General features: G+C 35.9%; 1 protein-coding gene across 2 annotated transcripts in view; it reads right to left on the bottom strand.

Moving 5' to 3' along the window:
- LOC131042505 (uncharacterized) overlaps nt 1-5,145 on the bottom strand; it is a 37,597-nt gene extending 32,452 nt beyond the window's left edge. For both annotated transcript variants that reach the window (XM_057975820.2, XM_057975821.2), the window contains exon 1: nt 4,582-5,145. In XM_057975820.2, coding sequence (XP_057831803.1) covers nt 4,635-4,991 — 357 coding nt within the window. In that variant the 5' untranslated portion in view covers nt 4,992-5,145 and the 3' untranslated portion in view covers nt 4,582-4,634. The remainder of the gene's footprint in view (nt 1-4,581) is intronic.
- Between the last annotated feature and the right edge of the window lie 20,890 nt (nt 5,146-26,035).

Here is a 26,035-nt window from a genome sequence, read left to right as displayed (position 1 = left end):
AAACAGGATATTATTAGGTGGCTGTGGAGACTTGTACGGCTGCTTGGGAGTTGCGCCAATCACCTGAAGGAGGCTGCGATCTGCATGCTGGAGGGTTGCAAAAAATATTAAAAATAGGTAAAAGGTGCGCCTAGCTTTGACTTTCCCATTAAGCTATCATGCAAGCTGTTCAGGCCAATCTGGAATAAATTACAGCGTGCTGTCATAATGGACTGTGTATGGCCAGCAAGAAGGAAATAAGAGGTTTCAGAATTTCTTGGTATTTATCAGCTTCCTCTTTAGCATTGTTTGTTTATGTATTGAGGGTAAATGAATGTTGAATAAATGTAACAAGGGTTTGGTCAGTTACTACCGAATTATAATTGATTTCTAGCAATTTCCCATAGTTGTTTTTTGAGCTTGTAATAGTCAAAATTATACTTGCTGTTCAAAAATTTGCAAAGAACAAACTTAAACGCAACAGGTTCAACTAAACTTCAATTGTCAGAGTTGAGGGCCTTTTTAGGTTCTTACAAATATCGAGAGCTGAATTCAATTATTTGCCTAATCCTAGTCAAAGGGGGAAGAAACAATCATAAATCTCATCATAGGCATCCTCAAGGTTTGCATTCTTGTTCTTAGGAATAATGAGCATCAAGAGAGCAGATTCCTTGCTGTTTGGTTGCAAGAACTATTTTAATTAATGGGGACTGAATTCACTCCAAACACCATTCATCACTTGCACACCAGTGGACAGTGAAAAAAATGAGCTCATGGGTCAAAGGTACTTAAGGAGCCACAATCAACAAAGAGCATGGGTCAAGTGGTTGTGTTTGGAAAAATACAATTAAAACACTTCTACCACATATATCCAGGTGAGTCTCCATTTATGATTCTATATGATTATGATCTAACTTTGGTTAATTTGGTGCTTACATGTGGTGTGCTTAATTCGGTAGGGTATGGGTTGTTAGTGGTTTGATTAAGCATGGTCAAGACATGTTGAGAGCACTCAAGGGTCATCTTCAACAAACTCAGAGGCAACAAAAGCTCAATGCCATCCTCAGCATCAAAGAGAAGAGGTTGAAGAACCAAAGTTGCACCAAGCACCTAATGCGTTGGAAGAACCTCCCTGCAGAAAATGCAATATAGGATAGTGGAAGAATACTTGAGTATCCACATTTGCAATTGCTTGGGGGCAAGCAATTTTGGGGACGGCAGGCTGTCATGTCCCATTCTTGGAATTAAGAACTGTAATTCTTTTTTGAGGCCCAATTACTGATCTATTTGGGGGAATTCGTATCACTTTTGAGGCCATCCAAATGGGAATTGGTGGCCTATGCATTTGGTTTTAAAATAAAATTAACTTTTTTGTTTTAGTTTCTGGAGGGAAAAACTTTATATGAGGAACCAAAATTGTGAATGCCTATAAAGGAAAACCTATTGCCCCTTTTGAATTAATCATTTGTCATTTCCAAAATTCATATTTTCAAATTAAGTACAAACAAGGACGAAATTCCTTGACTCTAATTTTCAGAGGACAAAAAGCCTCATGGCATCTTGGAGGATTTGAGGATGAAAACCCTCACATCCAGTCGGAGCGATTTCGCTTCAAGGATCGCATTTGTATTCAACAACTCAGCTGGAGACATTAATTATTTGCAAGCAAATCTAAGTTTGATCTAAAAAGAACAATTTTTATTTGGTTTTTCCATAGGTCACATTTGAGGGTTTGCATATTTTATTGGTTATAGTTTTATGAATTATTGCCGGTCCATTGTTAATTTTGCAGGATCTAATCTACCATGTGGGGTGCTGCCAAAAGCCAACTACAGTCACTGGCATCAAGGGCTGTCAACAAGACCCATCACTGGCAATTTCAAAAGCTGTTCACCAGGGCCTAATGTGATTGCTGCCCTTACCACAGACCTGTTGCTGTCTAGCAGAGGGTACCTACAGCTCTTTCCCTAGTATAGCAGCTGCTGCCTTGGCCATAAGTCCTTCCTTTAATGCCATAGGCAGATCACACACTTTGGAAGCTATTTTGGCACTGCATCTAATTTCAGACCTGATTTGACTATGCCAACTCCAGCCTGGGTGATTTCAGTATTCACTCCACACAGTCAACTGTATGCAACTGTGTTCAACATTTATTTAGATCCGAATACACTTACTCAATCCTTACTATCATTAACTGATGATTGCTTATTAGATTGAATCTAACCCTGAATTTGTTGTTAGGATTTAGTGTTTATCTTTTTACCAAGGTTTTTACTAGCATAGGATATAAGACTGCTTGCTTAGGGTTTGGCATTCAATGTCAGTTTCAGTAATTATCAAATTAAGTTATAAATTGTTACAGTAAGCTTTCATTTCCAGCTGAGGTTTTGACTACTACAACCGGTGTTTATTTTCAGTATTATTTCCAATTTGCAAATCAAAATGCCAAAAATAACTACATATATTAAAAAATACAAACTAAAATAGTATAGCTTTCTCAGTATCCCAAATTGGGGACATTACAATGACCGAGATTTACGAATCTTAAGAATGCAGTCTAAGCTACATTGTTCTATAAAGATTATGGGGTAAGTTCAAGCATAACAGAGATATACATTTATTAAAAAAGCAATCTAAAAAGGTTGTAAATTAACAAGTATAGGGTACAATCCAGTGACTACAGGCTAATGTTTATGGGGAGGGTATTCAAGTGTGACTAAGGTTATCCTATGATGGTTATAGGGTCACATTGGAGCATGACCAAGGTTTACATATTTTAGGAAAGTGATCTCAGCTAGGTTTTACAGTAACAATTTTAGGGTACATTTGAGCTTGACCAAGGTTGTCCAGTAATGATTGTGGAAAACATTCAACAGTCACCCAGGCAAACAAGTCATAAGAATATGTTGTAAGCTAGGTTGTAGGACATTGATTATGAGTACATTCAAGCATATACCCGGTTAGATTTTATTAATTATCCTAGAATGATTGTGGCATTTGAGGCCAACTGGAGTTTACAAGTCTCAAGAACGAAGTCTACACTAAGTTGCAGGTTAATAAACATGACCAAGGCCTATAATGCAGCCATTTCTAAACATTAATGTACGCAAAAATGTAAAAAACTCAAAAAAAAATTAAGACAATTATAATACATTCTAGAAAATGTCCAAGAAGTTGCAGTGTAATGGTGATAGGGTACTCTCCTAGGAGCCTGATCTAGTAGATATAACAAGGGGATCCAGGACTTCAACAGACATGTAGCGAGGTTGTGGTGTAATGATCCCATAACACATCTGAGTGTGGCTTAGATTTACAAATAAATAGATTGTGATCTAAGATAACTTGTGGAGTAGCAATTATGAAGTAATATTTATATAACCATGCCCGAGGTAACCAAATCTTGAGTATGCAATCTAGGCTAGGTTGTACTGAAAATATGGGGTACGTTCAAGCTTGACTGAGGTTCACAAATCTTAAGAATATGTTGTAGTCTGTGATGTATTGTAATAATGATGAGGTAGATTTGAGCGTATCTTGAGTTTACATATCTTAAGAATGAACTCTAACGTATATTAGAGAGTGATAAGTAAGGGACATATTTGAGTGTGATAGAGATTCGAATTCTTAAAACATAGTCTATGCTAGGCTTTAGAGTTAATGATTATGGGGTAGATTCATATGTAATTAAGGCTTACATGGCATCAAGGAACACATTTGAGTATGGCAGAGGCCTACAAAACTTGAGAATGCAATTTGAGCTAGGTTGTATAGTAATGAGTATGGGGTACACTTGAGCATAAATGAGATTTACAAATCTTATGACTGCAGCCTAACCTAGGCTGTACTGAAACGATTAAGGGCTACAGTTGAGTGTTACAAAAGCTTACAACTTAAGAATGCAGTTTAAGCTAGGTTATACTGTAATTATTATAGAACGAATACATTAGAAACTAGACGAGGTTTAGAAATCTTATGAATTCCATCTAACCTAGGTTGTAGAGAATTGCTTATCCAGTACATTTGGACATTTGCAAGGTCTACAATTCCCCAAGAATGGGGTGACAGTTAGAATATAATGCTTATGTGGTGCATTTGAGCGCGATAAAAGTTTGAAAATCTTAAGAACATAACCTAGCATTCAGGCATATCTAACGTTTACAAATCTTAAGCAGACGATCTAACATTTAAACATAACTAAAGGCTTGCGAATCTTAGAAGTGCAGTCAAAGCAAAGTTGTAAAGTAAAGAGTAAAGGGTATGTTCAAGGTAATGAACATCCAGGCGTTTAGGGTAATGATCACAGTGTAAATTGGAGAGTGACCTATGAAATGCTTACAGGGTAATGATTATGTAGTATTTCAAGTGTGACACATGTTTAAAAATATTGTGAAATTAGCCCAAGCTTATACCACAGCGTGTTGAAATCCCATAGCCTCATCCAGGATTTACCAACCCCCTCCCCTCCCCGGAAAAAAAAATTGAATTCTAAAATATTCCAGTAAAACAGGTGCAAACCCAAATTCAAAAACCTTTGGCTCAAAGAAACAACCCTAAATTAAAATTTAATTGATTAATTATATCAAAAAATCAATTCAACTAAACCTTGAAGCAATCAAATCTTTCAACACAGATGATCCCGTAGTCCGAAAAAGGATTCAGGCTTCATCCAACGAAAGAAGTGAAGTCTGTTCTTCAAGCGAACATTCCACGTGGCAGGAGGTTCGAACCTTGGCGGATATCAAAATCAGCCCCAGGTTGCGTTTTTCCATACTATCAGAAGAAGCTGATAAAGATGAAGATGATCTCTTTTTCGTGATGGGTCTGTACTCAACTGCATCGTACAGGATAATGTTTCCCTGCTTGTCCAGGCAATGGAATTTTCCCACGAAAACACGGCCATCTGTAACACCAACACGTAGATTTTTGTAAAGAAGCTTACGGATGCGTTTAACCAGAGGATTGGAACTGCTTTCTTGGTTTTCTTCGTGCGTTTTATCTGTGATTTCTTCCATGGTGAATTTTACAGTCCTTCTGGTCTAGATCTGTTAAAAACCAAACTTTTTTTTAATTCGATGTGTTGAATAAGATAATTAAAGGAAAAATAAGTTAAGCCCAAGGATGATGGGCTTTGAAGAAAGAATGTTATGGACGTTGAGACTAATGCAGATATAGGGAGAGACGCCAATACGTGCTCACCCTAATTTTAGAGGTTCATGTGACCCGCCACATGGATCCCATAATCTATTTTTTTTTCCTTCTAGTTGGACCGTTGATTGGACAAGCCGGTCATTTATTTTTTTTGTCATTTTTGACGCGACTGTCACATTGTTTAATCTCAATCGTCCACCGTGTTCAAAAACACCCCAAATTGTGTGTTGTCTGAAACATGCATGGGCCCACCTCGTCAACGTGCCCCTAAAATATCTCGTATCTAATAGGGTGGCTACGTGGAATCTGATCACATGGCCACCTTAATGACCAACTTGCCTATTTTTTCTACTTGTCGCCACCCTACACTCTTTCTCTTCCCCGCATTAACTTTGTGTCGCTTCACCTTACTGCCACAGCATAGCTCGGCCTTCCCGACCAAGACAACATTAAATGCACCTGTATTTACGCCTTTCCTTCGCAACTTTCCTTTTGTTCTTCCCACTTCTTCTCAACTCTTCAAGAGTTTGAAGACGACGACGTGCTCACCCAACCATTGGAAGATGCTCACCTTGGCACTCGCTCTGCATTATGAAACTGTGTTGGCTACTAGTATCCCTACATGTCTACCAAAGTGTTTGGGTCCACTAAACGGCGTTTCTTTCGCACTGTTTTGGAGTGAAAAGCTAACAAAGCACGAGTGAATTCCCTTACACGATTTTTTATGCGTTTTTTGGACTGTATAACTTGCAAGTGCGTGGTTACTTCCCCTTTTTCACCTTGTAGGTAGTCACAGAGTGGCTTTGAAGCTGCCATCTAGCTCAAAGGAGTGGATTGCGGGTCTTGGTTTTTGACCCAAGTGAGGAATACTCCTCACTAAGGCTTCCATTGTCCAATTTTGTGTTTTTACGTTTCGTGCTTCTTTTAAACGTTTTGTCTCTGTGTTATGAAAACATTTGTGTTCATAGTAAAGATGCTATGTACTATGAAAACGTTTATGTTCTTTGTTTGTGGTTTTGTAAGGCAGAGGTGAACATAACGTGGTATAGGAATGTGGGTTCTTCATCTGTAAATTGTTTTGATGCATAATGTGGTATATATATGTCGCAGATTTGGACACTTTGTAAGCTATAATGTGCTCTATATTTGTGGGTTCGTCGCCTATTGTATGTTCAGATGCATAATGGTTAACATTTTTTGTTTCATTTGCCGTTGTTTGATATTGGTCGATTTTTTTGTGAGGGTTTGTGTTTTTTAACACTAAAATATGTGTTCATCAACTCAAATATCTCCAAAAGGGAAATGTGGTCTTCGGTTAAACCTTCTATTGGGTTTTGAAGATATAAAAAAATTGGGTTTTTTGTTTATGTTACTCTACAAAGTAGTTTTTATTTATTATCATTTAAAAAAACAAGCTACTTTTGCTTTGTAGAATTTGTGTGGTATAATTTCATAGGGTAATTTATGTTGTATTGGTTGATGAATGTGAAATGCAGTTTACTTTATTGTTAGCGGTAAATTTATAATTATACCATACTATAGTAATTTATGTTAACTGTTGTAGTAATTTGATAATTACTACTAACAGTTAACATAAACATAATAAGGGTTAATATGTAATGGTTAACTGTTGTAGTGATATGGGAATTGCTATCAATATTTTACATAAACATGGTAAGGGTTAATTGGTATGGTTAACTGTTGTAATAATATGAGAATTAATATCAACAGTTTACATAAACATAACAAGGGTTAATTGTTATGATTAACTATTGTAGTAATATGAGAATTACTATCAACAGTTTACCATAACAATTAACAAGGGTTCATTATTATGGTTAACTGTTGTAGTAATATGGAAATTATTATCAATATTTTACATAAACATAATAAGGGTTAATACGTAATGGTTAACAGTTGTAGTAATATGGGAATTACTATCAACATTTTACATAAACATAATAAGGGTTAATTGTTACGGCTAACTATTGTAGTAATGTGAGAATTAATATCAATAGTTTACATAAACGGGGAGTGTGTGCAAGGCACAACACATAATAAGAGTTAATTGGTACAATTAACTGTTGTAGTAATATGAGAATTACTATCAGCAGTTTACCATAACAATTAACAAGGGTTTGCTGTAATGGTTAACAATTGTAGTAATATGGAAATTACTATCAACATTTTACATAAACATAATAAGGGTTGATTGTTATGGTTAACCGTTGTAGTAATATGACAATTACTATCAACAGTTTACCATAATAATTAATAAGGGTTCATTGTTATGGCTATCTGTTGTAGTAATATGAGAATTACTATCAACAGTTTACCATAACAATTAATAAGGGTTCATTGTTATGGTTAACTGTTGTAGTAGTATGACAATTAATATCAACAGTTTACATAAACATAATAAAGGTTAATTGTTATGGTTAACTGTTCCAGTAATATTCCAATTACTATCAATAGTTTACTATAACAATTAATAAGGGTTCATTGTTCTAGTAATATTCCAATTACTATCAATAGTTTACTATAACAATTAATAAGGGTTCATTGTTATAGTTAACTATTGTAGTAATATGACAATTATTATTATAGTTAACATAAACATAGTGCATATCTATTGGCTTGTAATCAAATCAATCAAATCACCTATCATCTCAATCCAACAGTCGGACAAATACACACAAGGCATTCCAAGCAATATAATAGACAAGTCTAGCAGACACTTTCGAACATAGAAGAATTGCTATTAATATAAACATAAACATTAACATTAACATCTCAAACTATTGTATTTACATGAGAATTACTATTAACAAAAACATAGTTAAATGTTGTATTATTATGAGAATTACTATTAACATAAACATAAACTGCTCATATAGAGTCTCATAAACTGTTCATAATGCAGTCATGAATATATAACTACCATATTACATAACATATAAAAAAGCATTACACTTAATACTCTAAGCATAAACATATAACTATCGATAAGTCTAACATACGGGGATTTTAGTGATACGGGTATTTAATGCCCTCCCCTATTTCTTTCACCTTGTGTATCATTTGTTCAGGGAGAACATCCTTGTTTGCTTCCATGAAAGCATCGAACTCATCCAGACTATACGCATTTCCCACACCATTTTTTAAAAGCCTCCAAGTCTTTGCCATTTTCCTTTTTCTCCCTTCCGTATTGAGATCAAAATATCCCACCATTGTACCTGATTCAGGGACAATTCCTAAAGTCTCCAAGGCCATCTTCACACCCACAACATTTTCCTCTCTAACCATACAGTGGACAATGCTATATGCATGCACAACATGGCCCAAAATTTGAACTATGGGATCAAACAGACTCTCATACACTTGCCCGTCATGGATGTGCCCATTTGACCATAAATCAACACCCAAAATCTGGATCACTGTCATTTTCTCATTCTCCTCCACTTTATAAAATAGTCTTTCAACCTATGCCTCAGGTGTCTCATTAGTAACCCCCTGCGATGCACATATGCACTTCACCCCAAACACTTATGTCATTTCTATGTTATGGGCTTCTTCACAGTTACCATTGTCTAAACTTGTGTGGCTTTCCTCTACTTCTGTCCTAAACTTCTGTCCTAATTTATGGACATGCCATCTCTCCCCTGTCTTTTCTACACATTTACCTAAGTATGACTGGATGGATAACATTATGCTCCATTGTCCTCCCAAATGTAGAATAGAATTCGGTCAGGATTTGTTATTAGCACACTTGCTATTTTTTTAGGCCTGCCTCTCATGTTTCTAATCGTTGTCTTTTTGGGGGGGGGACTTCAAATTTGACCTTTCATCATGCCTTATTCTTCTCACTATCCTAGGCGTCCTTTATCTTTGCATAATTTCGTTGTCACGTGAGATTCACATGTTATGCTTTTTAGTCATCTCAACCCTACCTTATTTGTGTTTTGGATTTCCAAATGATTACACATGATTGATTGTTATTAGTTGATTTTGTCCACACCATGGATCACATGCGCACTCTCTTATATCACACACACACACACACACACACACACACACACACGTGTGTATATATATACACATGTCATGTGTATACATTTCTACACATGTATGTGTATATACATGTATATATATGTGTATATGTACATACAAATGTGTGTGTGTGTGTGTATATATATGTGCGTATATGTATGTGTGTATATATATGTATATGTATATATACATATATATGTATATATGTATATATACACACATATATGTATGTGTGTATACATGTATGTATATACACACATACATATATATATATGTGTGTGTGTACATATATGTATACATGTATACATATAGATATACATACACATATATATGTGTGTGTATGTATATGTATGTATGTATGTATATATATATATGTAACATACATATGTATATATACATGCATGCATGTATGCATATATATACATGCATACATATATATATACATACATACATATATATATGCATATGTATATATATACATGCATGCATGTGTGTGTGTGTGTACATGCATGTATGGTATACATACATAGATACATATATGTATATGTATATGTATGTATGTATGTATGTATACGTATACATATATGTATATGTATGCATGCATGCATGCATGCATGTATGTATGTATATGTGTGTGTATGTATATATGTATGTATGCATATACATACACATACATACATATATGTATTGTAGACACTTAAAATTGTCTTGTCTAATTAAATAAATATTTGTATTTATTTAATTATTTTAGCCTAATTCTTCTATTAATTGAATAAATCTTTATTTATTTAATTAATTCATTTATCATTTTCGAGCCTTATTTCTCATTTAAATAAATATTTTTATTTATTTAAATTATCTTTTTCTAAATTGATCCCAATTCTTCTATTAATTAATTAAATTTTTATTTATTTAATTAATTCATTAACCTTTTCTACTTATGACACATGTCATTCATCTCTTAATTCCTACACTACCTACCCTCTCATTATTTTCTTATTTCATCTACCTACCCTCTAATCATAGCCGACCATTTATCTTTTACACCTCTCAATCTTATCCCTCCATTTCTTGTAGTGTCTTCTATATAAGGAGATGTTTCCTTCCGAATCATTCAACTAATCACCTAATCATTCTAATCATTCTATTCAACTACGCTTTCGAACTTTCATATGCGATCAAGCCTACTTGCAACCACATTTCCATTCTTTGTTGAGCTCTCGTGCACGCATAAAATTTGAGAGCAAATATATCAAGAAAGATCAATGGAGATAGGAAGAATGGGGATTCAAACCCTAGTGGACATGTGATGGTATAATCTTTGTGATTTCATTTGATTTGCATTGTCTTTGGTAATCTTCATATGTTATGGTGGATCTTTGTTGTTGTTAGGCTAGGGTTTTGTGGTTGAATTCATTTAGTCTTTCAATATTGTTGTTTCCATTTTTACCATAAATATTTTGGCATGCCCCGTGGGACATGGATTTTTGTTCGATTTGTGTTTTTTGCAAGTTTTTCTAACCCTATATTGTTGTTTTGTAAAACAATTTGGATAATAACCTTGTGCGGCTAGGGTTTTGGACACAAGATCAAGATCTCGGAGAGATTTGATCAGATCTCACAAATGGCTTTGAATTTTGACATAAATTTTTTTTTGAAGGTTAAGAACACTATAAAAAATTCTCAGTAAAAAAATCATAGTTTTTCGATCATATGTGAAATTTATATGAATTTTTTATGCATTTTCATAAAAAATTCATTGTGAGAGAAAATTAGTGAATTTTTTGGATTTTGTTACATTTTTGGAAAGCTCTCAGAATTATACACAGGATCTGTTATTTGTGATTTAAAATTTGATACAAAATCATTCCTAAAAAATCGGATCTTTGAAAATTAGGGTTTTGCATTATGTTGCTCATATCTCACAAACTACTTGAAAATTTTGCAGGAATTTTTTTATGCAGGTTTGAAAGGCTATCAGGCGTGTCCAGTAAAAACTTCAGATTTTTTGGATCAATTTTTCATTTTCTATGATTTTTCATAAAAAAAAAATTTGGAGCAAATTAGCAAATGTTTTGGATTTTCTTACATTTCTGAAAATGTCCTAAAATTTTATAGGTTCTTTGTTTTTTTTATGATGCAAAACAACTCATGGAAAATCAGATCTTTGAATTTGTCAAAAAACGCATTGTTGAAGGCCCCTATTTCACAAAGTCTTTTGGATCTAAAATTTACCTAACTTGTGTGCTTGCAAGAGGGGTATTATTGCAAAACTACTAACAAATCTTTGTTGCAAAATTTTGGCAAGGGTTTTCTTTTGATCTTTATTGTGTGCCTTGTTTTCATAGATTATCAAACACTTCAATTGGTGCACTAAAATTGAACTAGTGTCTTTTGTGTCTTGAGCAATAGCCTCTTTTTGTTTAATCTCTAGAGGGTTTGTCTCCTCGTGTGATCATTAGGACTACTAGTGAGGAGAGAACGACCCAAGTGGTAGCGAGGAAAACCCACCTCTTCTGAACCACTATAAACAATTGTATCCATGGTGAAAACCATGGGTAACGTGTGTTGATTAGTTCATACCGACACTATGTCTCCCCATAAACCCATTTGATCAAATTTATTTGATCATTTGTAGGGCGTAACCCCTACCAACTGGGAGCCTTCTGTATTTACAGAGCTGAAAGTGTCGCATGTATGGCCACACGAGCAGATTTCCTTACTAGCACCTTTTTGTTTTAGAAAGCCAAAATCCTTCTAGTTGTTGGGTCAGTAGGTCGGACCTCTGGAGCGACCCACACACATACGATTCTTAGTAGAGATACAAAGTTCGCCACAGGGAGTTTTCATGGGGACTGATGGTTGGCTGCCCTGGAGAAGTGAGTGCCGAGGGTGGAGCCAGTGGGGTCAAGAATCCAAGTATCCGCTCTGAATAGCGTAGCCTCGGGGGAAACCCCATGTGGGATCAACAACTATTGTCCTGGCCAACCATAAGAATTGTGTTTGTCTTATTTTGAACACTCAAACATTTAAGACCAAACATCATAACATTGTGTCTTTTGTGTCTTCAAGTGTATGAAAAACAATTTTACATCAAACAACACACTTTTCTTTAAGTCATTTTGAGTCTAAACACTTGCAAACATTGAGTCATCATCAACATTGTGTCATCTTGTCATGGAAAAACAATCAAAAATTCAGATTTGGTCACAACAAACAACTTCACAAATTGGAAAAATTGCACTCAGATTTTAGAACCGCGTCTGTGAAGTATATAGGCACTTCTGTGTTCAGTATTGGAAAAATCTACAGTCCAACAAACAAGAGCAGTCAGTTTCAAACTCATTGAGCTTCCTAGTTTATCTCTCTGGGTTTTCATCTAGAATTGAGCCTATTTTCGGGTCTCACAAATTTCTTCATTGCTTTACACCTTACATTACATTCACATTTGTCTAAAATTGAGTCAAAAGGTCACTTGCTTGTCCTCATCTTACTTTGTCAACACACTACATACAACAACATTTTGCTAAGTGGTCCCTCATCAAGGTCTATCACCTTTGGGTCTCATTTGGTCTTTACTTGGAGTCAAGGCCAACTTACCTCATCAAGAGAAACTATCATCTCTTTGGAAGCCACACCTACTCTAATACATACATACTTGGTCTTACACTTTGGACATTGCAAGTACACCTCAGATTCATTTACATTTCATCCAACTCTTGGTCCTCCATACTCTTTCCATTTTCATCTAGTCTCAAACATATTGGTCAATACCTAGTTCACGGTTGAAACCCGTTCCCAAAAATCTAGGAGAGAAGCTAAAGAGGCTCAAGAGTCCACAAACATGAGTGCTTATGAGTATGATAATGATGTCTTTTTCAATTATGATCATACCACATTACCTGACATGGACGCTTATAGAAACATTCAAAATGTTGAGAACATGGATAACGCAAACAACAATGATACACACAATGACAATATGGACAACTTTTTCGTACATTCAGCAAAAGTGGAAGACTCCATTATGGATCCCCGTTTCAATCGATTGGTTGAAGAAATAATGAGGAGAGATAGACAATACTTCTTACAAGTGATGGCACAAAGTGGAGCCAAAATCCCTCATGATTTTGACATGTCTCAAATAATGGAACATCGACCTTTGCAACAACCTCACCTCAACATGGATCAAAGGAGGCCTAATAGTGGAGGCAATAGAGGACCACATCTTGTGCCTGAATCACCATCATCTTTGTTTCAAAAACCTGAGGTCCCACATACACATGGTCAAGTTTATGATACTCACCTTCGCAGACCATTATGGAAGTCTTATGTAGAGAAATATACTCAATCACGTACCAATGTTAAGGACCAACCACCAAAGCAATTGGATATCCAAAGGCATGTTCAAAATTTGGACACAAGGAAACCCTGCATCAAATTTGGGGGCAACACATTAGAACAAACTCATGACATGCCTGTAGAGTATGCTATACATGGACAAAACAAATATTTCATTCCTCATTATGACTCTATACCAAGTGGTCCTTATACACAGCATTATTATAGACCTCCTCCATATGAACATGTGTATGATCAATACCATCCATATATGCAACATGCTCCTCCTCCACATAGTGGTTCAGACATGGGATATGATCTAAGAAGTTGATCTCCACATAAAAACAATTTGGAGCAGCAAATTAAGGACTTATAAAAGAAAATGGAGGACATAAATACACCGAAGCCAACTTACACAATGAGAGACATATGTCCCTATCCATTTGACAAAAGTATTCCAATGCCTCCATTTCCTACACACTTTGTCACACCTAAGTTTGATAAGTACAGAGGAAAAAGGGATCCTAAGGCACATATAAGACAGTTTTTCACAGCTTGCATTGAGGTAGCAACAGAAGAGACATATTTGATGAGATTATTCCCACAAATCTTAGGTGATCAAGCTATGGAATGGTTCACCCAACTCCCACCTAGAATTAAGTCTTGGGGTGATCTAGCAAAGGCATTTATCCAACATTTCTCATACAACATAGAGACAGACATATCAGTCACTACTTTGTGCAACGCCAAGCAAAAGGATGGAGAGTCTTTTTCATCATTTTTACAAAGATGGAGGAATCTAGCTAGTAGATTCTCTTGTGAAATTCCACAAAAATAAATGATAGAGATGTTCACCCAAAATGTTAACAAAGACATTGGTTATGATCTAGGAAAAGCTTGCTTGTCCACCTTTAAGGACGTCATTGAAAAAGGCTAGCAACAGAAAAGGTCCTAATTGAGCAAGGCATCATCAAAATATTCAAAGAAAACAAAGAGGATTTTAAAGGAAAAGACAAGCCAAGATTTTGGAATAAAAACAAGAACACAATCAATGATGGTGTTGTTGATGCCAATACAGTATGACCCAAAATCGTTTTTTTCTAGATCAAGTGAATACTCAAACAACTTCAAAATCATGAAGGCAGTACACCCCATTGGGAGAATCAGTTTTCAAAAAGCTAGTGGCAAACAAGATAATAACAATTTCAGATATGCCTCCATATGAGCCAAAGGTCGAACCAAATTGGTGGAATGACGATGAATACAACGAATATCACAAAAGCAAGGGCCATAAAATAGAAAATTGTCATCGGCTGAAGAACATTATACAAGATCTTATTGATAGAGGTGACATTGAGATTGAGGGACACTCATCTAATCAAGAACATGAAATGTTAAAGAACCATTCCCAAAACATGACAAGGGAAAAGCTAAAGCCACAAATGACTAGGCCAACTATACCAGAGCATCCTATAACTATGATTCAACTGTTAATCACATTTCAATGGACAATTATGTCTCTACCATTATCATCAAGGACAAAACGTTTAAAAATTCTACCCAAAGACCTAAAGTTGTCCTAAAAGGCATTGGATCTTCTTCTGAACCTACCTCTGAATGTAATGTTATAACTCATCGAGGTAAATTCACTTTGCAAGGTGCTCCAGCTAAAAACATTGCTTCCTCATCAACCAAACCCGAGTATGACCTAGTAGAACAATTAGGGAAGATGCCCACACTTATCTCCATTTGTGAGCTTTTATGCTTATCCCTCGCACATAAAGCCATTCTTGACAAAACTTTGGGAGACACCTCTGTACCCACTTATCTGAACATGGACCAGTTTCAAGCCATGGTGGGATACCTTTCCATTCTGCACTCCCTTATATTCACAGAAGTTGGTGATGCCTCAGTGAGCCAACCACATAATGCACCTTTACACATTGAAGCCTTTCTACACAAACATCGAATAAAACGAGTCCTAATAGATGGAGGAGCTGATCTTAATATATGTACATTGAATACTATTAAGCAATTGGGATTATTTGAAAAAGATGTGAATGCTACAAACAAAATTACCATCAAGGCATATGCTGACGAAGAGTGTTCATCCAAAGGCATAGTCACCTTGCCTCTCAGAGTTGGGCCAGTTACAAAAGATGTGGTTTGTCAAGTCCTAGACCTCGATCTCACATACAACATATTGCTAGGATGTCCATGGATTCATGAGATGAGCGTAGTACCATCTACATATCATCGTTGTATCAAGTTTCTACATAATGGAGTTGAAGTGACCGTCAAAGCGGATCCAAATCCATTCATATATTGCAACAATCTACGACCTCAATCAGAAATAACAATCCCAGTCAATAGAGAAGTTATTCCTTCATTAGCATATGTGGATCTAGAATCCTTGAAACCTTCTACATCAAAGCAAGCAGAGTTCAAAGAAAAGTTCAAGTTTAAAGACATCGGATGTGGTGACTATATCTTTCATGTTGATCAACTCCCACTTTCTCCTAACACATTTAGTCGACAAGACAACCTACAAACAATTTGCAATGCCAATGAATTGGGTAGGAAGCACCTAGTGTTGTGGCTACTAAGTCTGAATGCAAATCTCCTCCAGTGGTGCAAGCAGCTCTTGATATCAATAGTCCTAAGAGTGGTTCCAGCGAAGAATCTATTGAGCGTATCGCCAACCCTCTTGAGAACTCATATAGTGTTATCATTTCATCCCCTCCTCCAATTTCCACTCCACTTCCAAACTTGGATCAACAAGAATTACAAAAGCCCTTACTCATTGGGGATCAAAAATCAAGCTTTGAAAAGAAAAATCTAAAAGTCAAAAATAAAAAGAAGTCCTTTAGTCCAAATCAAAATCAAAAGCTATTGGACTCTGCAAAAATCAAAGTCGAGGATAAAAATCCTATGAAGCAAAAAGAACAAGATCTAATCTCCCCTAATATCAAAATAACTGGGGGCAAAATTTCTAAAATTTCAAGTAAAAAAGAATACTTGTTGATCCTAAGTTTCCATCATGCTATCCTACTTTCACTTCTTTTCGCAATCATAAGCCTTCATTCCTCATCCACTTGTTTCGCACATCCTTTCCCTTCTGCTAATACATCATGGACCTTTAATGGAACTTCCTCGAAGGAATTTGTTGTCAGGGATTCCCATACTTCTTTAGGTGACACGCATATGGGCCTATGTAGTTCACAATCTAGTAATTTTGCCTTAGTTTCTTCATCAAGGAAGATAGTCACTCGAGATACACATCATTCAGTCAAGGAATGACGTAGCTACAACCATAAGGTTAGCCTCACACATTTGAGGTGGGTGACTTAGTTCTCAAAGAAAATCCTACAAATCAACAAGACAAAAAGAAGAAAGGCAAATTCAAACCAAATTGGCTTGGTCCTCACATCATTATAGCAGCCTATGGATCTGGTACATATCAAATTTCAACTCCAGATGGCGAGCCTTTGGAGGATCCTATCAAAAGCATGCACCTTCACAAGTTTTACACATAGCTCTTCAGAGTATCCTAATTGAAAAATAAAAAAAAATAAAAAAAATAAAAAATACAAAAAAATACAAAAATACAAAAAAATCATAAACATAAAAAATCATTACTTGGTGAAAAACTAGCAAACAGGTGCCTTGTGACACAAAAAAATTGAAAAATCAAAAAAGTAAAGAGAAAGCATTTCGTCCAACGATGAAAACCACTTCGGTGGCGCCCTGGACAAGTACCATGGTGAAAACCAGGTCACTGGCGCCATGCGTAGAGACATTGCTCCTCCCTCCTTTAGGATTCACTTTCATCCTTTCACTTTGCACACACTCACAACCTATTCATTCATAATAAACTTACCCATTCCCATCATGGCTTGTTATTGACCTACCTAAGATTGGTTAGCCATTCATAATAACCCACTTTTCACCCTTTCCATCCATAATAAATCAGCTCCTATCTGTGGTTAAGGAAAATCCTACGTCTAGTGATGGGTGTGGAACTGAGAACATCAAACGTTTTGAGGAGTACAGTTTTCTTTAATCTATCCGTGCACAATCCACAATAAAGCAACATTTACGTTGTCTTCTCCGAAATAAAGTTTCGTCTTCTCTGCAATAAAGTATCAGTTTCATGGATTCAGTCAGTTTCAGATGAGACACAACAACAATAATGGGCTTCAACAAATCAAATCTTTTAAAAGACTTAGACAACATTATGGTTCAGTGCTATCCATCCTTTTGTGAAAGTAAACATTGTGACCACAATAAAATAGACTTATACAAGTGACAAGAGACACTAAACTTGAGGACTACAATGGATGTTTCTATCGAGTCTTGGTTTTCTTTTTGATTTTATCTTTTGGTGACATGTCTTTTAGCTTTTCCAGGATGTCTCTGACTAGAGATCTTATCTCCAGGATGTCTTTGACTAGAAAGGCGAGGATGGGGTATCGTCACCTCTTTTTTTTTTTTGTCTGTGGATTGTCTCTTAGTAATGCTGTGACTTGTCCAAGGATATGAGGATACTATGAGTCTAGTATGAACTGGGGCATTCCTTGTTTGGGATTGTCCTATCTCCGTGCAAACAGGTACAATGACTTTCTGGGTCGAACATATATCTAGATTGTCATAACCTACTTTCCATAATAAAGCTCAATGATGATAACGCACAAGAAGCTCTTTCACTTCCATATTTTCTATCTTCCACCCCCTTTCTTGATTGACCTCCATCATCCTTCTCGAGTCCGTGTAGCTTGCTATCACATGACTGAGTATAATGACACACCAAAAATATTTGCATTTCATGTAGTTACACCTGCATTACCACATATTAGCATTTCATACATACATATAGATATCACAATTACATCACATCCTGCACACAACACATGTTAACACATTTTACATTCTCATCATGTAAATAGTTATTTGCATCATCATATTCATCTACATTTCATACATTCACATTTGCATTTGCATAACATATAAAACATAAAAGACCAAAAAATATTGCATTTCCTCATGTACATATTTACATCCATATCATAAGCATCATATAGAAGCATGCATCACATAGAAACATCACATAGGTACACATGCATATAGCTACTGCAAAGATGAATCATCTCATATATGTATCTCAAAATCATAAGTGTCATGATACAATGATGTCAAAATACATATGGCTACAATCACCCGAAGGTGTCATCATACAAAATGGTACAAAACTGATACATAGGGAGCCTCTAAGGCTATGATAAACTCTCTCCCACGGAGTTGGCTGGCTTTGACGGAGTCTGAGCCTTGGAAGGACCCGCCCCAAGATCATCTTTTCTGACCCCTCTATCTGGTGGTGGTGGAGGACCCATGACCCCACCGCTAGACGCCTGTCTCCTGTCTCTCCCTCTAGTGGTCGTTGTCATTCGCGATGGTCTTCGGAAGCTCCTAGCCCACTAATCTGGTGGCACCACTCCATAATATAGATTTTTCCAGTAGGTTATCTCCTCCCCTGCCTGTGAAGCATAGGCATATCTGACCCCATGAAAACCTGGTGTGCTCTGTCACCAATATCTCCAGAGTCCTCCCCCATCCCACAGCCAACCCTCATGTCACCCTATCCGGATAGAGGAACCCACTGATCACTCCTGCTAATACCGCTGGTAGCGCCAATCCTATCTGTGTCATGGTGTCCCAAGCCACGTGTCCAGCCCCCATCTCCAGTCCTAGATCCTGAAATACTCATCTCAGTGCATCCCTGTCTCTGTCTCGATCGTAAGGAACCAAATCCCCATCGATTGGTATCCTCAATATCCTATATACATCCTCCAAGGTGACTGTCATCTCAACCATTGACAAATGAAACGTGCAAGTCTCTGAGTGCCATCTGTCTGCTAATGCAGTCACCAATCCCATGTTCGCCCAAAACTCAGGCACATACAGAATATATCGCAAGAAAATAGCTTGGACTGTTGCTCTCTCCTTGAGTGTCAGCTCTGCTCGTAAACTCTGAGTCAAAGGGAATCTCTCCCATTACTCCTGCATAGGTAGGTCCTCCTGCAATCAAGCAATTCAACTGTGTCAATCCTAGTCGCATTCCCTGTTCATCACAAAGTGCTACTCTTTTATCCTAGTGGCATTCCCTGTTCATCACAAGGTGTTGCTCTTTTATCCTAGTGGTATTTCCTGTTCATCACAAAGTGCTGCCTTTTATCCTAGTGGTATTCCCTGTTCATCACAAAGTGGTACTTTGATCCTATCTTTTAGGGCACCTACTTGAGTGTATCCTCTTTAGTAGCTTATCTAATTGACAACGTATGTTCTATCACATAATTGTCAATTTTAGCCTAATCCAATTGACAACATTTGTTTTATCACAAAATTATCAATTTCCTTGGTACTCCCTGTTCAGTACAAAGTGTCTTGATCTATCCTATCTTAGGGCCTTTGCTTGAGTGTATCCTCTTGAGTATTTTCTTCATTGGCAACATATGTTCTATCACAGAATTGTCAATCCTAGCCCTATCTGCTATTCTAGTCTTCCCCAGAGGACCTGCTTGAGTGTATCTTCTTAGCAGCTTATCCAATTGACAGCATATGTTTATTATAGAACTGTTGATTCGACCTTGAAGACATAAACGCGCATTCATGACACAAACGCGCCTAGCCTTCCCAGACGCGCCTGGCACCAACACAGACACGCCTTAGCGTTTTCCCCCCGCTTGACATTTTTCTAGACCTACCTAGAACGCATTTATTGCAATACCTAACATGCATTTATGACAACAATTAATGCAACAAAGTACAAGGAGGTTTTGCGGTACTCACCGGCGCTCTTGCATTTGTTGGCCTCTAATATTGTTGAACACGGTCGAATCTATGCACCAATGCCATCGTTGTTGACTGCTCTCTGCTCTCTCTGCACTCCGATCTCTTAGATGTGTGGATGACAATGAGGATGTTTTCCCCTCGTATTCTATCTTATAGACTACCCTAGCCCTAGTTTCCCGAGTCAGTCTTCTTTATCTTGTGACTTTGTCACTCTATCTTGTCAATCCATTCTAGCCTTTCTTTCTTATCGAGAGATTGTCTGCGATCTTTTTTAGATATTTTCATCCAATCTCTTGAGGGGGCATATCATTCCCATCTTGGGGCAACTTTGTATCAGTTCATCTTATCTTGTTTGAAACAACGCGGCAAGCTACATTGTCTCAAATAGGGGTAAAATGTAGACACCTAAAATAGTTTTGTCTAATTAAATAAACATTTTTATTTATTTAATTATTTTAGCCTAATTCTTCTATTAATTGAATAAATCTTTATTTATTTAATTAATTCATTTATCCTCTTCTAGCCTTATTTCTCATTTAAATAAATACTTTTATTTATTTAAATTATCTTTTTCTAAATTAAATAATTATCTTATTTATTTAATTGATCCCACTTCTTCTATTAATTAATTAAATTTGTATTTATTTAATTAATTCATTAACCTTTTCTACCTATGACACATGTCGTTTGTCTCTTAATTCCTACACTAACTACCCTCTCATTATTTTCTTATTTCCTCTACCTACCCTCTAATCATAGCCGACCATTTATCTTGTACACCTCTCAATCTTATCCCTCCATTTCTTGTAGTGTCTTCTATATAAGGAGATGTTTCCTTATGAATCATTCAACTAATCACCTAATCATTCTAATCATTCTAATCATTCTATTCAACTACGCTTTCAAACTTTCATATGCGATCAAGCCTACTTGCAACCACATTTCCATTCTTTGTTGAGCTCTTGTGCACACATAAAATCTGTGAGCGAATATATCAAGCAAGATCAATGGAGATAGGAAGAATGAAGATTCAAACCCTATTGAACATGTGATGGTATAATCTTTGTGATTTCATTTGATTTGCATTGTCTTAGGTAATCTTCATTGGTTATGGTGGATCTTCGTTGTTGTTAGACTAGGGTTTTGTGGTTGAAATCATTTTGTATTTCAATATTGTTGTTAATCCACTTTCACCATAAACATGTATATATGTATATATATGTATACGTGTATATATACACATATATATATACGCATACACACATATATATATATACATACATACATACATGTATGTATGTTGTAGACACCTAAAAATGTCTTGTTAATCATGTACTAATTATTCATCTAATTGATTAAATAATTATTTAATTATTTAATTAATTAATCTTATTCTTCTAAAATCACATTTATTCTTCTAAAATCACATTTATTCTTCTAAAATCACATTTCTTCATCATCTTATTAATTATTTCTATTTCTATTCTATTATCAATTAATCATTTACCATTTTATAAATATTAAATAAATATTTAATAATTTAATTAATTATGAATTAAATCTTTTAATTTAAATCATTTTTATTATTTAATTAAATTCAATTTCTAAATAATTAAATAATTTATTTAAATTATTTAATTAACTAATTAATTCCTCTAATTCAAATTCCAAATCCCCAAATTCTAATTTCGTTATTTCCTCAAATTCAAATTCATATTCTTCCAATTTCATCTAATTTAAGTTACACGTGCATTTCAATTTCATTATTCGAAATCAAATTTCAATTAACACTCAAAAATCAAATTGAATTTCTAAGTCAAGTTTGCATGAATTCAAAGATCAAGTTGAATTTAAAACAAATCCAAATCTTTAAAATCAATTCTCATGCAAAGATTAAATTGAAAATCTAAATCAAGTTCAAGCACATGCTAAATTAATGAATTCAATTAATTGATTAATTAAATCAATTATCTTTTCAATCTTTATTTATATCTTCCACTTTGGTTTTTTTCCAAAAAGCTTTCGATCAGTCATCTCCAGTTAACAATTCAATCTATTTTAATTGATCAATTCAATTAATTGATTAATTGTATCTGTAGACACCTAAAATTGTCATGACTATTTAAATAAATATTTTATTTATTTAATTATCTAAGCCTAATTCTTCTATTAATTAAATAAATCCTTATTTATTTAATTAATTCATTTATCCTCTTCTAGCCTTATTTCTCATTTAAATAAATACATTTATTTATTTAAATTATCCTTTTTCTAAATTAAATAAATATTTTATTTATTTAATTGATCCCACTTCTTCTATTAATTATATAAATCTTTATTTATTTAATTAATTCATTAACATTTTTTACACATGACACATGTCATTCATCTCTTAATTCATACACTACCTACCCTTTTCATTATTTTATTATTTCTTTTACCTACCCTCTAATCATAGCCGACCTCCTTTTACACCTCTCAATCTTATCCCTCCATTTCATATTGTGTCTTCTATATAAGGAGATGTTTCCTTCATTATCAAACCCTAATCAATCATTCGAATCAATTTATGCAATTGACTACAGTATGATCCTACTTGCAACCACATTTCGTTCTTTGTTGAGCTCTTGTGCACATAAAATCTGAGAGCAAATATATCAAGCAAGATCAATGGAGATAGGAAGAATGGAGATCCAAACCCTATTGGATATGTGATGGTATAATCTTTGTGATTTCGTTTGATTTGCATTGTCTTAGGTAATCTTCATATGTTATGGTAGATCTTTGTTGTTGTTAGGCTAGGGTTTTGTGGTTGAATTCATTTAGCCTTTCAATATCATTATTATTGTTATCCATTTTCACCATATACATTTTGGCACGCCTGGTGGGACTCTTGTCCCTTTTGCTTTTAACATCCTTGTTGCAGATTTTGTATTTTGAAGATGCAGATCTGACGTTTTCGACAACATTTTGATATTCCTGCGTCTGCGAACTTTCGGATCGCGTTTTTGTTTTTCTGGCACGTTTGCGATATCTGGAATTGCGTCTGTGTTACTGGCAGTATTTTATTTTGCAGGTTTCGAGAAAGCGCGTTTGTGTTATTAAGTCACGTCTGTGGTGTTTTTAACCGTGTTTGTGTCCGAAAATCGCGTCTGCGTTCTACAGGAGCGTCTGTGCCTCACAGAACCACGTCTGTGTTCAACAGTATCAAATTTTGGGTTTCATTGATTCAGTTTTGGATTTTGCATTTAGGGTTTCAGATCTGGTTTATTTTGAAGCTAACATTTTCAGATCTAGCTAACGAAATTGGTGCAGCTTGTCTTGAAAGCAAAATCGTTTTTGTTGAAGGCCTCTATTTTCACAAAGTCTTTTGGATTTAAAATTTACCTAACTTGTGTGCTTGCAGAAAGGGGTGATCATTTCAAACAATCCAAACTACTAACAATTCTTTGTTGCAGGTCCTTGGCAAGGGTTTTTGGATTTTTATTTGTGTGCCTTGTTTTCATAGACTAGCAAAACACTTCAATTGGTGCACTAAAATTGAATCATTGTCTTTTGTGTCTTGAGCAATAGGCTCTTTTTGTTTAATCTTTAGAGGGTCTATCTTCCCGTGTGGTCATTAGGACTACTAGTGAGAAGAGAACGACCCAAGTGGTAGCGAGGAAAACCCACCTCTTCCGAACCACTATAAACAACTGTATTCATGGTGAAAACTATGGATAACGTGTGCTGATTAGTTCATACCGACACTATGTCTCCCCATAAACCTGTTTGATCAAATTTATTTGATCAGTTGAAGGGCGTAACCCCTACCGGCTGGGAGCCTTCTGTATTTACAGAGCTGAAAGTGTCGCATGTATGGTCACACGAGCAGATGCCCTTACTAGCACCTTTTTGTTTTAGAAGCCCAAATCCTTCTAGTTGTTGGGGTAGGAGATCGGACCTCTGGTAGCGGCCCACACACATACGGTTCTTAGTAGAGATACAAAGTTCGCCACGGGGAGTTTTCGTGGGGACTGATGCTTGGCTGACCCGAGAAGTGAGTGCCGAGGGTGGAGCCAATGAGGTCAAGCATCTAAGTATCCGATCTGAATAGCGTAGCCTCGGGGGTAGAACCCCATGTGGGATCAACAACTATTGTCTTGGCTAGCCATAAGAATTGTGCTTGACTTATGTTAAACATTCAAAACATTCAAGACCAAATAGCAAAACATTGTGTCTTTTGTGTCTTCAAGTGTATGCAAAACATTTTTACATCAAACAACACACTTTTATTGGAGTCGTTTTTGGAGTCTAGACACTTGCAAACATTGGGTCTTCATTAACACTGTGTCCTCTTATCACGAAAAACAGTCAAACAGTCAGATTTGGTCACAACAAAAATGACTTCACAGATTGGAAAAGATTGCACAAATTTTGCAGAAACGCGTATGTGTCTGACATAATAGCGTCTATGTTGTATAACCGCGTCTGTGAAGGGCAGAAACACATCTGTGTTCCCAGAATCAACATTACACTTTGCACAAAATCTCAGAGACGCGTCTGTGTTGAACAGAGCCACGTCTGTGTACAAGCGCGTTTGTGTTCAGAATTGAAAAAAACTGTTATAGTCCAGCAAACAAACACAGTCAGTTTCGAAATTCTTGAGCTTCCTAGGTCATTTATCCAGGGTTTCATTTAGCAGTCAACCTGTCCTTGGGTCTCACAAAGTCCATCATTGGTTTTACTTAGAGTCAAGGTCAACTTACCTCGTCAAGAGAAACTATCCTCTCTTTGGAAGTCACACCTACTCTACTACATATATACTTGGTCTTACACTTTGGACATTGCAAGTACACCTCAGATTCATTTACATTCCATCCAACTCTTGGTCTTACATACTTTTTCCATTTTTCCTCTAGTCTCACACATCTTGGTCAATACCTGGTTCATGGTTGAAACCCATCTTCAAAAATCTAGGAGAGAAACTAAAGAGGCTCAAGAGTCCGCAAACATGAGTTCTTATGAGTATGACAATGATATCTTTTTCAATTCTTATCATACTACATTACTTGACATGGATGCCTATAGAAACATTCCAAATGTTGAGAACATGGACACTACAAACAATAATGCTACACACAATGACAATATGGACAACTTTTCCGTACATTCAGCAAATGTGGAAGAATCCATTATGAATCCTCATTTCAATCGATTGGTTGAGGAAATAATGAGGAGAGATAGACAATACTTCTTACAAATGATGGCACAAAGTGGAGCCAAGATACCTCATGATTTTGACATGTCTCAAATAATGGAACATAGGCCTTTGCAACAACCTCACTCCAACATGGATCAAGGAAGACCTAATAGTGGAGGCAATAGAGGACCACATATGGTGCTTGAATCACCATCATCTTTGTTTCAAAAACCAAAGGTCCCACATACACATGGTCAAGCATATGATACTCACCTTCGCAGACCATTATGGAAGTCTTATGCAGAAAGATATGCTCAATCACATACCAATGCTAAGGATCAACCACCAAAGCAATTGGCTATTCAAAGGCATGCTCAAAATTTGGACACAAGGAAACCCCGTGTCAAATTTGGGGGCAACACATTAGAACATGACATGCCTGTAGAGTATGGTATACATGGACAAAATAGATATGGCGTTCCTCAA

This window comes from Cryptomeria japonica, chromosome 1 (genome assembly GCF_030272615.1).
Source record: "Cryptomeria japonica chromosome 1, Sugi_1.0, whole genome shotgun sequence".
In the NCBI taxonomy this organism is placed as follows: Eukaryota; Viridiplantae; Streptophyta; class Pinopsida; order Cupressales; family Cupressaceae; genus Cryptomeria; species Cryptomeria japonica.
The sequence above is the reverse complement of the archived record's forward strand: the minus strand, read 5'-3'. Positions and strand labels throughout refer to the sequence as shown.